The sequence below is a fragment of the Hyla sarda genome, chromosome 3, assembly GCF_029499605.1.
Source record: "Hyla sarda isolate aHylSar1 chromosome 3, aHylSar1.hap1, whole genome shotgun sequence".
NCBI classification, from domain to species: Eukaryota; Metazoa; Chordata; class Amphibia; order Anura; family Hylidae; genus Hyla; species Hyla sarda.
Window position 1 is genome coordinate 158,467,507 of NC_079191.1, and position 10,769 is coordinate 158,478,275.

General features: G+C 39.4%; 1 protein-coding gene across 2 annotated transcripts in view; it reads right to left on the reverse strand.

Moving 5' to 3' along the window:
- The window catches only part of BDH1 (3-hydroxybutyrate dehydrogenase 1), a 30,169-nt gene that overhangs the window by 14,874 nt on the left and 4,526 nt on the right, over positions 1-10,769 (reverse strand). For both annotated transcript variants that reach the window (XM_056565367.1, XM_056565368.1), the window contains exons 3-5: positions 10,485-10,554; positions 4,006-4,113; positions 413-554 (exon numbers count right to left, since the gene is read on the reverse strand). In XM_056565367.1, coding sequence (XP_056421342.1) covers positions 413-554; positions 4,006-4,113; positions 10,485-10,554 — 320 coding nt within the window. The remainder of the gene's footprint in view (positions 1-412; positions 555-4,005; positions 4,114-10,484; positions 10,555-10,769) is intronic.

The following is a 10,769-nucleotide window of genomic DNA, read 5'->3' on the forward strand; positions in this document are numbered from 1 at the left end:
AGACTAGATGGGACAAATGGTTCTTATCTGCCAACACAGTCTATGTTTCTATTTCAATTTCACCTCACCAATATTTTTTTGTTGTTTTGGGGCATATGTTATGGAAAAATAAAAGGTGTCATTATAAAGTACAACCGGTCCCACAAAAAATAAGTCCTCATATGGGTCTGTAGATGGAAAAATAAAAAAAAGTTACATTTATTATTGGGCGAGGAGGAAAAAAAGTAGCCCAGACAAGTAGATTGTGCTTCCGTTTTAGTCCCTTGGGCAAGTATTTATTTTTTATTTTTACATCCACACCCCTGTATATGGGTATGGCAGGTTCATGTCATTGCTTGTCAAAACCTGTCAATTCTGCATTTTTATTTTACAAGGACATATTTATTATACATTTATATTACTGTGCACTTACCCTTTTCTGGGTCTTTCAAATTTTCTTTTATAATTTCCACAGCTCTCTCTACCTCATCCTGCTTCACAACATTCAACTGTATGGTCTTCATCCGATCACTATTCATATTGTCCAGCTCCTTCACACCAGCGTCTCCCTTGTCCTATGGTTGCAATGCTAATAGTAGTAGTTACAACTTGGTATGTACAGTGAGGATTTTTATGAGGCCCAGAACAAAGGAAATTAACAGGCTTTGATCACATGACATCGACTGGTGCCAGAAAGTTAAACAGATTTGTAAATTACTTCTATTAAAAAATCTTAATCCTTACAGTACTTAGCTGCTGTATGATCCACAAGACGTTCTTTTCTTTTTGAATTTCCTTGCCATCTGACCACAGTGCTCGCTGCAGACACCTCTGTCAATTTTAGGAACTGTCCAGAGTAGGAGCAAATCCCCACAGCAAACCTCTCCTGCTCTGGACAGTTCCTAAAATGGACAGAGGTGTCAGAAGAGAGCACTGTGGTCAGACAGAAAGGAAATTAAATAAGGTAAGACCTTCCTGTGGAGCATATAACAGGTGATAAGTACTGGAAGGATTAACATTTTTTTAATAGAAGTAATTTACAAATCTGTTTAACTTTCTGGCACCAGTTGATTTAAAATGTTTTCCAGGGGAGTACCCCTTTAAGTAGCCCACCTGAACTGGATTTGCAGCAGATGGCTACAAAGTTGCCACAACAGAGAGTGGTCCTGGTATAGGTGGTGGCTAGCTGAGCAGGTGGGAAGCACTGAGAGATCAGGCAGAGACAGGTATGGGTACAAGCAGAGGCGGGCTGGTAGCGTACTAGTGTAGTCAGGGACAAGAAGACAAATCAGGACGGGCAGCAAAAGTTTGCAGTCTACAATCCAGGACAAACTGGGGAGGCAATACGGTACAGGGGATTAGGCAGAGATTGAGTTGGGAAAAAAGGCAAAAGGCAAAAGACTAAACACAGAATACAGAGCACTTAGCAGAAACACCAGCATGCCAAGAATCTATTGCTTAGGCAAAGGTAATGCGGTTAGGTGTGTGCATTGGCTTTTTAAGAATAATGGATGGTGCACCATACAGGCAGGCACAAAAGCAGTTGGGAAAGAGCACAGGAGGAAGAGACCCAGGCCAGACCATAGTGGGAAGATTTAAGCAGTCCATTAAAATTGATTTCTATCCAATGGACAACATTAGTTCTGCCCACTACTCATATGTTTCATGTAATATATCTTTCCATAACCTTTTAAAATATAATAAAATATTTTTAAAGCACAAAAGGAAAAATATCTGCAAAGAAAAAACAGTGGCAGGTAATAAGCAAAATATGACAGAACTACTGCTTGTTGTAAAACTAGAATGCTATGCATCAAAATGTTTTGTCCATTTTTTTTCTTCACAGGTTTCTAGGACAAGAATACAGTGCCACAACTGACCTACGGCTGTGTGTGGTAATACAACCATTCATGGAATTGGAACTGTTTTGTTCTTAACCTGGACAACCTCTTTAGGGTCTATTCACAAGTACAGCGTGCAGTATTCTGCGCAGATTTGATGCGCAGGATTTCAAGCTGTGTTCAGTTTACATTGACATCTGCAGCAGAAAATCCTGCGCATCAAATCTGGGAAGAATACTGTACATGTGAATAGACAATTAAAGTTATAAAATATAGCCACTGATAGATTTCTGTTGATCTTGTCAGATTACCCTGTTCTATGATATTATCATTGATATTCCACACAATCCCCTTTTTTACTCAGCAGGTTTTGCTACGTTAGGTTAAACTAACAACCAACTAACAAGACAACAGCTACACAAAAGAGGTTGTTGCAGCCATATAAATAATGTTAGAGAAAAAAAAAAGCTAAAATCATCAAATGGGGCACAAGCTACAACACAGTCATGGCTGTAATTGTTGGCACCCCAGAAATTTTTCAAGAAAATGAAGTATTTCTCACAGAAAAGGGTTGCAGTAACATGTTTTGCTGTACACATATTTATTCCCTTTGTGTGTATTGGAACCAATCCATAAAAGGGAGGAAAAAAAAGCAAATTGGGCATAATGTCACACCAAACTCCAAAAATGGGCTGGACAAAATTATTGGCACCCTTAACTTAATATTTGGTTGCACACCCTTTGGAAAAAAAAACTGAAATCAGTTGCTTCCTATAACCATCAATAAGCTTCTTACACCTCTCAGCCGGAATGTTGGACCACTCTTCCTTTGCAAACTGCTCCAGGTCTCTCTTATTGGAAGGACTATCCTGCATTGACACGTTTCATAAATTTTTCTCTTCTGTCCACACCCAGAGAGATTAGCTACAGTGCCATGGGTTGCAGACTTCTTAATAATGTTGTGCACTGTGGACAAAGGCAAATCTAGATCTCTGGAGATGGACCTGTAACCTTGAGATTGTTGATATTTTTCCACACTTTTAGTTCAAGACAGTTATCTTCTCTTTCTGTTGTCCATGCTTAGTGTGGCACACACAGACAAAATGCAAAGACTAAGTGAACTTCTCTCCTTTTTTATCTGCTATTAGGTGTGATTTTTATATTGCCCACACCGGTTACTTGCCCCATGTGAGTTTAAAGAAGCATCATATGCTTGAAACAATCTTATTTTTCCACAATTTTGAAAGGGTGCCAATAATTTTGTCCAGCCCATTTTTGGAGTTTGGAGTGACATTATGTCCAATTAGCTTTTTTTCCTCCTTTTTTTGGTTTAGTTCCAATACACACAGAGAATAAATGTGTACAACAAAACATGTGTGTTAATGCAATCCTTTTCTGTGAGAAATACTTCATTTACTGCTAACATTTACGGCCATGACTGTATTCGACCAGCAGCCAGCCTCTACAACTATGTTATCTTAAACATATTGTCAAAAAAATATTGTCCCCTAGCACAACAAATATTGGCTCAGATACATTAATCTGGTTGTTCTTGGCAAAACCAGATGGTTTTGATTTCAGGCAATCACTGCTCAGCTTTCTTTTTACCAGAGCATGTTAAGATATGAAAGCTGAGCTGTGATTGGTTTCTGTAGACAGTTTTGGGCCAGTGTGTGTGTGTTTGTGTGTGTATGTTGCCTGAGTATCTCTAAGTATCACCTTGGAGTAGTTGTTTAATGTTTAACATTTTGGCACTGTATAGAAATGTTAGATTATGCTTGGTTTTTTTTAATTAATTAATGTATTTTTTTTTAAACAAAAATGCAGTCTTATGGGCCATGCAAGTCGGCATGGCCTAGGGTCCATTGCAGGCCGCAACACCTCTGTGAGTTAGATCAACGCCCTCTTGCATAAACAGGCATGGTCCAGCTTACACCACCAAGCCCTGCTAAAATTCCACACACATGCCATTGTATCTAAATGTTGCATGGGCTCAGTGGGCAATTAAAGCCTCAGCTTGCTGAGCTCAATGCTCCTCTGCTGACAGCAAAAGATCTCCCCCAAACTTCAATTGCTCATTACACCTGTACCACAATTCAGTTTGCAATTTCCAATATCTATGGATCAGTAATAGGCATTTCTGCTCTAAACGTGCCATGTATGAATAAACTCTATAGTCACATACCTTTAACAGACATCCTGCAAACACAGTGAATCCTGTGCTGTGAAGATGCTTCGCCAATGAAAATCCAAAGCCTGAGTCACATCCTGTTACAAGAACTGCCTTATTGCCCTGCAAATACGAAACAGATATCTAAACAGCCAAATTCTGTATAAAAGTAGTAGTTAACTTTGTGCCAGAAAAATCTAATATAAAACAGGGAAGTTAAAAAAAATAAAAATAAAAAAAAAAGCCAAAAACTAACAAAAAGCAAAAGAAATCAAATGAAAGTTGAACCAGTGCCACTGACCACATATAGACTTTGCACTGTACATGTTTGATTTTATTTGTGGGTATTTACACATTAAAAAAAAAAAAAATGATACTTCGCACAAATACATTTGTAGCAGAAATAAAATCAAAGGTTATGCCGTTAAATTATCTAAAATACATTAGAGGGTTTCCTCTTAACAACCCATGACAAATACACATCTTGGTTTCATTAAAAGGGGTATTCAGGCTTTATACATCATATCACCTATCCAAAGGAGGGGATAAGATGTTAGATCGCAGGGGTCCCCTCTTTGGGGACCCCCACGATCTCTGAGCAGCCCCCCGGCATTCTCTGCCTTGAGCTGCCTCCGAGACGGTGACATGATATCACGGCCATGCCCCCTAGTGACGTCAAGCCATGCCCCTCCATTTATGTCTATGGGATGGGGCGTGACGGGAGCTATACCATGCAATCTTCTAATTGCATATACTGATCAATGCTATGCCACAGCATAGAATTGATCAATGTTTTCGGTGCTCTGCTGCTCTAGCCTGCATAGCAGGCTTAGAGCAGCTGCTTGCTGATCGGACAACGAGGAGGCAGGTGAGGACCCTCCTGGCGTTCACTCAGCTGATCAGACCCGCAATGTCGCCGTGGATGTCCCAATCAGCTCCACTGAGCTACCGACACTGTTTATCCCACATTTTAGATGCAGTGATCAACTGATTGCAGCGTCTAAAGCTTTAATGCCAGGCATTGGCCCGATCTGCGGTGCACAGCATTAGCAGTGGGTTCTGGCTGCCCGGGACCCACCAGGTTTAACCTGTTCTCCGCTTGTGAGAATGGTTTAAACCCAGTTAAAGGGACCAGGGTGTACAGGTACGCCCTGGGTCCTTAAAGCCCTACAGTCATGAAATTTTGGTGCAATAACCTGCACACAGCCTTTGTACTGTGTGCAGGTGGTGGGTATAGCAATATTTTTACCTAATATTTGCAGGCTTTCATGACTGCAAAAAATGCTTTTATTCAAAGCCACTGACTGTCGGATAGGCGTGGCGTGAGGTACGCTATGCCCCCCCGCCGCCACCCCCACGCCTACCCCGTATGTCATCCAGCAAGGAGCCATCTTCCTCCTCAGCGCGCCTGGGCAGAGCATCGTGCAATCAGGTTAGTTCGCGATACTAGGTGCAGAGAGGAAGCGCACTCTCTGCACCTAGCACTGTGCTGATGCACTGAGGAGGAAGACGGCGGCGAGAGTGAGCGCTTGCTAGATGACAAACAGCGGCGCGCAGGTTAGATTAGCAGAAGGGTGCATGCACTGGGATCTGTGTGTCAATCACACAGCGGTCCCAGCGCTGACATTCGGGGTAGGCATGGCGGGGAATCGCGTACCTCGTGCCACGCCTATCCGACCGTCAGTGGCTTTAAATAAAAGCATTTTTTTTGCAATCATGAAAGCCTACAAATATTAGGTAAACATATTGCTATACCCACCACCTGCACACAGTACAAAGGCTTTAAGTATCAGGATGCCAGGGCATACCTGTACGCCCTGTGTCCTGGATGGGTTAAAGACACTAGTGTTTTTTTTAAATTAATTTAAGCTTTATTTTTATTTTTACTGTTTAATCATAAAGACAAAATACATAAATTGAGTATAGTTGTGGTTGTATTTACCTAAACAATCAAGATAATGGCCCTGATTAACTAAGAGTGGAGTGTAGGTTTCTTTGTGGGTTTTAATTCCCTACAATTTTTTTTCATGGTATTTACAAAGGTTTCCCTACATTTTGCACTTTTACCTTTTTTTTTTTTTTTTTTTTTTTAACATGCTCTGTCGGGATTTCCTCAGCTCAAATCCACTATATTTTCTGTGGAAACCTTGAAAATGTTGAGGCCCACGGCTCCTATCCTCTGCCATGCCCCCTTTTACCGACAACACGCCCATTTTACAGGTTCTCAGTAAAATGGAGAGTTGGTCGCAATGCGCCAGAGTCTGGTGCACGACCCGAAAAAACAGGGCGGATTTACAACAGGAAATCAGGGCAAATATGTCAGTATATTTTATGGAAAAATTATGGTGTCAATTTATCATGCAAAAAAAAAAACAAGTCCTGATATTAGTCTGCAGATTTAAAAAAAATTTAAGAGTTGTAGCTAATAAAAGGCAAGGAAGAAAAAAATAGAACTGCAAAAAAAAATTTTATTTTTATTTTAATAAAATGTAATTGGTCCTTCAATGGTTAGAAAAAACAAAAGAAGGTCAAGATGAAGCGTGTGTAATTTAAAACAGCATTCATTTATTTCAAGGACTTAGCAGCCTTTAATCCTCACGCATTACAATATGTGATGTGAACTAAGATGATAAGAAAAATACATGATAGTAAATTAAAGGGGTATTCCAGGCCAAAACTTTTTTTTTATATATATCAACTGGCTCTGGAAAGTTAAACAGATTTGTAAATTACTTCAATTAAAAAATCTTACTCCTTCCAATAGTCATTAGCTTCTGAAGTTGAGTTGTTGTTTTCTGTCTAACTGCTCTCTGATGACTCATGTCCCGGGAGCTGTGCAGTTCTCATGGGGATATTTTCCCATCATGCACAGCTCCCGGGACATGACATCATTAATGAGCAGTTAGACAGAAAACTTCAGAAGCTAATAACTATTGGAAGGATTAAGATTTTTTAATAGAAGTAATTTAAAAATCTGTAACTTTCCGGAGCCAGTTGACATATAAAAAAAAAAGTTTTTGCCTGGAATACCCCTTTAATAGCGCATGCCACGATTTTCTTATCCGCATGCTGGCTGATTGACGAGGAAAAAAAAGAAAATAGAAAAATTACTACTTGATCCTTTAGCTCCTCGGTCGCTGCTGACCACCACTTCTTGGTCCTGTCTCACCACACAGGAAATGCATGTTTGGACAATCACTGACCTTGGTAGGAAGTCCCCTCAGAATGGCACCAGCTTTGGGATCAGGTTTGTGAGCAATGGTTTGGTTTTTGTTTTTTAAATTAAAGCAGTACTCTAGTTAAAAAATATATATATTTTTTTTACCTCCCATCAGAAACCTATACAGTTAAAGGGGTACTCCGGTGGAAAACTTTTTTTTTTTTTTTTAATCAACTGGTGCCATTAAGATAAACAGATTTGTAAATGACTTCTATTAAAAAAAAAAAATCTTAATCCTTCCAGTACTTATTAGCTACTGAATACTGCAAAGGAAATTATTTTATTTTTGGAACACAGAGCTCTCTGCTGAGATCATGATCACAGTGCTCTCTGCTGACACCTCTGTCCATTTTAAGAACTGTCCAGAGTAGGAGAAAATCCCCATAGAAAACATATGCTGCTCTGGACAGTTCCTAGAATGGACAGAGATGTCAGCAGGGAGCACTGTGGTCATGATGTCAGCAGAGAGCACTGTGTTCCAAAAAGAAATTAATTTCCTCTGTAGTATTCAGCAGCTAATAAGTACTGGAAGGATTACAATTTTTTTATAGAAGTAATTTACAAATTTGTTTAACTTTCTGGCACTAGTTGATTTAAAAAAAATAAAATAAAATGGTTTCCACCGGAGTACCCTTTTAAATAGCCGCACTGATATATTTCCATAATAGAATGACACTCCTGCCCCACTGCTCCCCCATGTAACCGACTTATTCTCACAACAAATGCTGTGTGGAAAAGAAGTCACTTTTTTATGCAACTCTATGAAACTCACATTAAGAATCTCATAGAGATGCACAGAGAAAGTTCCATTTGGGATTCGGACTGCATCAAACAGTCTGCGTCGGTCATGTCGATCAGCAGTGGTACCAGAGCAGTATTGTGTTGTGGAAATGAAGCCGCCAGTGACAGAAAGAGCACCCCGGCTGTTAAGATATGTCATGTTACTGTCATGCAGTTTTAACCCCTTCAGAACATCAAGCGTAAATGTCCCCCTCCCGTTGTATGAAGCACACTCAGGAGCTTAGCGTGCTTCATACACAGTGTATCCTGGTTGCTATCAGCAGCCAGAACGAACTATAATGCCGGACATCGTCAACTGGACAGATGCCCAGCGTTAACCCTGATCAAAGTTGATTGCTCCAAAGCAATCCCAGCTAGCTCAGGGAGCTGATCAGGACTGCCGCAACAAAATCGCAACCTGCCTCCATCCCGTCCAATCGATGCTCCTGTACTGCAGGCAGCCTCAGGAGCCTGTAGTAATGGGGCTCCGATAACACTGATGAATGCTGTGTTATGGCATGGAAAGACTGCATATAATAGTGATTAAAAAAATAAATAAAATAGGAAATAAAAGATTAAGAATTTTTTTTTTTTTAATAAAACAGTTTGAATCACTCCCATTTTTTAAATAAAACCACATGGCCAATGAATAGCACTGAACAGTGTTAGCAATCAAATGATCCCCTTCCTCAATAAAAATTTTAATCGTCCCATTGTACCCCCAAAAAGCGTGCCGCGTGCGTAAAATTCAGGTCTGAGGCCCTCTTTGTGTACCACACCGCAGATGGAAAAAAAAGGGCTATCTACATTATCACTCAGATGTTAGGCTTATCAACATTGCTGTTTAAAGCTTAAAGGGGTACGGCAGCCAAAATTAACAGTTAACCTCTTGGAGATGCAGGGTGTACCTGTACTCCCAGCTCCCGCAATATAACGCGAGGTCAAGCCATGTCATATTGGGTTGCTCCCGGTGGCTAACGGTAGCCGGGACCCGTGGCTAATACCAGACATAAACGATCACGGTGATGTCCGGTATTAACCCTTTAGATGCGGCAATCAAAGTTGAATGCCGTGCCTAAAATTAAAAAAAAAAAAAACATATTCCGGCAGCTCAGTTGGTGTCTCAAGGACACACGAGGAGGGTCCCTACCTTCCTCCTCAGCGTTCGATCGGTGATTGATTGCTCCAAGCCTGAGATCCAGGCTTGAGCAATCGACCGCCAATAACACTGATCAATGCAATGCTATGGCATATCATTGATTAGTGCTGGCAATCAGTGTAATGCATGCTATAGTCCCCTATGGGGGGGCTAGAACACTGCAAAAATAAAAATAAAAAATAAAGTTTTAAAAAAGTGAAAAAAAAGTTAAGATCATTTAACCCCTTCCATAATAAGAGTTTGAAACTCCCCCCCCCCTTTTCCCCATTTAAAAAATATGTGTAAATAAAAATAAACAAACATATGTGGTATTGCCGCATACATAAATGTCTGAACCATAAAAATATATCGTTAATTATACCGCATGGTCAATGGCGTACACGTGAAAAAAAATTCCAAAGTCCAAAATAGTGTATTTTTGGTCACATTTTATATATGAAAAAAATGAATAAAAAGCGATCAAAAAGTCCAATCAAAACAAAAATGGTACTGATAAAAACTTCAGATCACATCGCAAAAAATGATCCCTCATACTGCCATGTATGCAGAAAAATAAAAAAGTTATAGGGGTGAGAAGGACATTTTTAAACTTATTAATTTTTTTGCATGTAGTTATGATTTTTTCCAGAAGTACGACAAAATAAAACCTATATAAGTAGGGTATCATTTTAATCATATGGAATAAGGAGAATGTGTCATTTATACCAAAAAATAGAGTAAACAAAAAAAAGAGTAGAAACAGAAGCCCCAAAAAGTTACTAAATGGTGTTTTCTTCAATTTTGTCACCAATGATTATATTTTGTGGTTTTGCGGTAGATTTTTGGGTAAAATAACTGATGTCATTAAAAAGTAGAATTGGTGGCACAAAAAAAAAAAAATAATAAAAAAAAAGCCCTCATATGAGTGCAAAATTGAAAGGGTTATGATTTTTTAAGGGTGGAGGAAAAAACTAAAGTGGAAAAATCCTGAGTCCCCAAGGGGTTTATTTTGGCTGCAGTACCTATTTAACAACAGGATAAAAGCACTCATAATCCCATTGCAGAGTTCATCAAAGTATACCAAATGTATATCTGCTGTGGCCAATGCTGGTTTCCAACAGCTCTCATATGGGTCTGTAGGTGGAAAATGTAATGACTTTTAGATGAGGAGGAAAAAAACTAAAGTTCATAAATGAAAAATCCCGATGTCCTTAAGGGGTTAACCTAGCCTAATAACTAGAAAAAGAAAAAAAAAAACCCTAGAAAACAAGCTACATTTCTGGGAGCTACAAAAGCAGAGTCTACAGAAAAGTTTGTGACTGCATTTCAAATTTTCCATGTACTATTGCTACATACCCCTTCTGGCTGACTCGCATAGGAACGGCTTGTAGGCAAGGTCACAGCGGAAGACCACTTCTGCAGAAATCTATGAAAGGTACAACACACAAACACGTATAAGAAATATATTTCAGTGAAAAACATGGACAGAATATGAAACTTATTAGGGAATGTGTTAATATATTAATACAATTATCTTAATCAAATATTTTTTATTTTCTTTTTTTATAAAGCATACACAAATACAGTAACAACAAAATAAAATAACTCCCTCACCCCCCCCCCCCCCCAAGTTATCATTGA